The following is a 3,641-nucleotide window of genomic DNA, read 5'->3' as shown; positions in this document are numbered from 1 at the left end:
CGGCTGATCAGACCTTTTTTCCCCTCGCTCCGTCCAACAAAGCATCCCCAGAAGCTTCAACTCTGGAGGCGATGGGTCGAAAAGAAGAAGATGACTGCAGTTCCTGGAAGAAGCAGACCACCAACATCCGGAAAACCTTCATCTTCATGGAAGTGCTGGGATCGTAAGTCCTGGTGCTGGTGGACTCGGGTGGGCTGGGCCGCCTGCCTGCTGGGGGGAGTTGGAAGAGTTGCTCCGGGCTCGCAGCAACTGATAAACTGAACTGAGATGGCCGTGACTTCATCTCAACAGCTCTAAGGGACCTAGGGAGAATTTTATGGCCTGAGAGTGGTGGGTGGGGTGGGGGAAGGCACTTTGGAGTAATTACTGGGGATGATTTAATACACTGGAGCCCTCAGGAAACACCAGCTCCTTTCCACCAGTTTCTGCCTTCTTCTAACCCACCCCCAGTGACCCTAGATCTGTGACAACTTGTGGTGTCTTGTCCCAGTCGAGGAGAGAGGAGTTGGGGAGCATTTCTGGAAGATTCCAGAACTCCGGAAGTGACTCTAGAACTTTCCTGGGCCTCCTCACCCAGCTTCTTCATTTCCCCCGGAGGTGAACAAGCCATCCCCACTGTCTGCTATAGACGGAAAAGAAGGCGCTTCTGAGGCCCAGAGAGCTGATGGGTTACGCACGCCTGAATCAGCTGCTCCTGCCACCCTCTCTCCTCCGCATTTAAATGCTGCAGCTGTGCTGTGGTCCAAACTGCTACCAGTCTGCAGGGTGTCTGTGCCTGCCCCTCGACAGTGACTACACGGCTGGCAGAGCAGAGACAGCTTGTCTGGAGCTGACTCTCCCTTAGCCCTGCTCTCCCCAGGGAGCCTGCAGTCTCTGACGCAGGCTGGCAGCAGTTCCAGTCCGCCAGCCCCCACCTCCTCTGAACCCCACTGGCCGGCTAATTAGTCTGGGCTAATTGGGCCTGGGCAGTGAAGAGCAGTTAGTGCCCTGTCCTTCTGGGCGAGCTTTCTCTTTAGCCAATTCCGGCTGAGTGTAGCTCCGCTCTGGTTTGCCCAGGAGGCAATGACCTGAGGCAATGACAGCTGCCTGCTCTCCCTCTGTGGGTGGAGAGGAGCCAGGTGGGGCCCTGGAGGAGAGCTTCAGGCCCCCTCCCACAGGCAGCCAGCCAGGCTCCACACATGCAGGGGCATCTCAGCAGAGGTGCTGGTCGTCAGAGCCTCAGTGTTCCATCAAGGGACCTTGCCAAGGCGGGGGTGGCTAGAGAGGGATTTTGGCAGGAGAAAGAGACAAGGCTCATGAGTGAATCAGAAATGATTTGCTAAGCATCTCCCAAATCAAGAGAAGCTGGGAGAAGGAAGCCCAGATTGACAAGAGTTTATTCACCGTCTGCTAGACTTATGACATAGGACTGTCAGAAGACAGACGCACCCTGACCCCTTGGAGCTCAGTGAAGTCCACGGCAGTAGCATCTAAGCCAAGAGGAACATCAGAATCATCTGCAGAGTTTATTTTTCAGACTTTTAACTGTGAAAATGTTTAAACAAGAGGAAAAGGTGAAATAATAGTACAATGAACCAATATGCCCACCACCTAAATTCAACAAGTATTAACATTCCACTCTATTTATTTTACACACACACACACACACACACACACACACACACACACACACATTTTACTAGTGGTAAACAAGTTGTAACATGGCACATCACCTCTGAATCTTCTGCCTGCATCTACTATTCCACTCTATTTATTTTACACACACACACACACACACACACACACACACACACACACACACACACATATTTTACTAGTGGTAAACAAGTTGTAACATGGCACATCACCTCTGAATCTTCTGCCTGCATCTACTAAAAGGCATTTTCTTATATATCCAAAATATCATTTTCACATTCAAGGAAATGAATAATAATTCTTAATACCATTTTAGCCCAGGTAGTTGTTGAAAAATAGATTCCTGGCTCCAGACGCATTAATCTATAACTTTGCAAGAAAGGACTCAACAGCAAGAAGTGAATCTATATTTTTTTAAGTGCTTCTGGTGGTTCTGATGTGTCCAGCCCAGCACTGATTTGAGAACAAGAGGACAAGGCAGGGGCAAGTCCCAGCAGTTGCGGCAGTTAGGGCTGAGCAAAAGCTAAAGAGAAGGTGCCTCTGAGGTGCCCGGGAGGGAGATAGTATCCCCAGGCTGCAGACCTCACAGAGTTACCAAAGCGAGGTGCTCAGAAGGGGGACAGGTACCTCCAGGCTATAGAACCCCCTGAATCAGTATTCACCAAAATCCCACAACAAAGGCCTCTTCTCTCTGGTCCTCAGCTCCTCTGGAACATGTACCAGGGGGAACAGCTTTTCGTTAAATGGGCCCAGACACCACCCACCGTTCCAGGGCCCCAGGACAGCTGTAGGGAAACTGCAAAGCTAGTCCATAGCAGGGGATGTGCCACCCAAGTCCCAGGCCTCCTTCTTTCACATGCCCAGAAAGAGATTTCTCTCCTTAGTTCCCCCCGCCCCCGCCCCACCACGACCACCAGGCACCGCCAAGTCCTGCTCCCAGCAAGAATGGAGATCTATACAGGGCAGGAGATGCAAACAAGTTCTATTGCAACAAGCAGTCCTGGCTCTGAAGACCCTGCCTGTCTTGCCTTCTAAATCATGCAACCCTGGCTGCTCAAAACCAGTTCTCTGCTCCCCATCCTGGCAGATGGTGCAGTTAAAACCTCTAATCCCCTTTCCATACACAGTACATGACCAAAGCAGCCTGAGGCATAAGCGTGAGAGCATTTCGAATTGCCATAGCATCACGCCACACGTGGTGCAATGTAAGTGGTACCCGCAGTGCAAACTGATTTGATCTCTCATTTGATCCCGTTCTCCCAAAGAACCTAGAGTGGGTTTCAGCTTTGAAATCAGGGCACTGTTCATGTGTGGTTCTAAAGGTGCAGGTGAAAGGAGAAACTCTGAAGGCGGATCCTAGTTTGTCACACAGGAAGAAATCTTTAAGTCTATGTGGTCCACTTCTCTCATTTTATGGACATGGAAAGTGGGGTGCAAAGATGAGCAGAACACACAAGTAATCCTTTCCGAACTTCTCACCCGTCCATCCATCCATCCCTTCATCCATTAAACAAACATTTATTGAGCATTTTCTATATGTCACCAGGCATAGGACCCGGTGCCCATCCATGTTCACCTCCCACTGTCCCCTGCCTCACTTCTCTCAAGTGGTGCTGGGCTGCTCCTCCGGCTGCCCACCCCTGCCTGCTGATCCACACCTCCATGCTTTGTGTCATGCTTCCTCCCCACCCCCACCTGAAATATCACTTGCAACTCTTTCTTGTTTTACCAGGCTAACTCACTCATCCCTTCAAACTGAGCTCAGGGTGTTCATAAGTCCAGGGGCCATGTATTACATGCTCCTCAGCTATCTCAAGTGGTCGCTTTGTACAAATCAGGAAAAAGGTGCCCTTTTCTCCAGCCTGCTGTCTGCTGAAAAAAAAATGGTATAATAATTATCATGCGGGCTTGTGCGGTGTCTCCAAGGTGAGAGGCATGTGCTGGGGCTGTACAGAGCACAGCCACAGCAGAGGCCCCGTACGAAGTTTTCATCATCTGTGGTCTCA

At 50.7% G+C, this 3,641-nt stretch overlaps 1 protein-coding gene across 1 annotated transcript in view; it reads left to right on the top strand.

Annotated features, from left to right (window-relative positions):
* Positions 1-3,641, top strand: part of CAMK1G (calcium/calmodulin-dependent protein kinase IG) — a 35,035-nt gene that overhangs the window by 13,465 nt on the left and 17,929 nt on the right. Inside the window, exon 2 of the mRNA XM_008582259.1 lies at positions 43-163. Coding sequence (XP_008580481.1) covers positions 72-163 — 92 coding nt within the window. The 5' untranslated portion in view covers positions 43-71. The remainder of the gene's footprint in view (positions 1-42; positions 164-3,641) is intronic.

Source organism: Galeopterus variegatus, unplaced genomic scaffold (assembly GCF_000696425.1).
Source record: "Galeopterus variegatus unplaced genomic scaffold, G_variegatus-3.0.2 Scaffold2550, whole genome shotgun sequence".
Lineage (NCBI taxonomy): Eukaryota > Metazoa > Chordata > Mammalia > Dermoptera > Cynocephalidae > Galeopterus > Galeopterus variegatus.
Note: the sequence above shows the minus strand (reverse complement) of the source record. Positions and strands in the feature narration are given on the sequence as shown.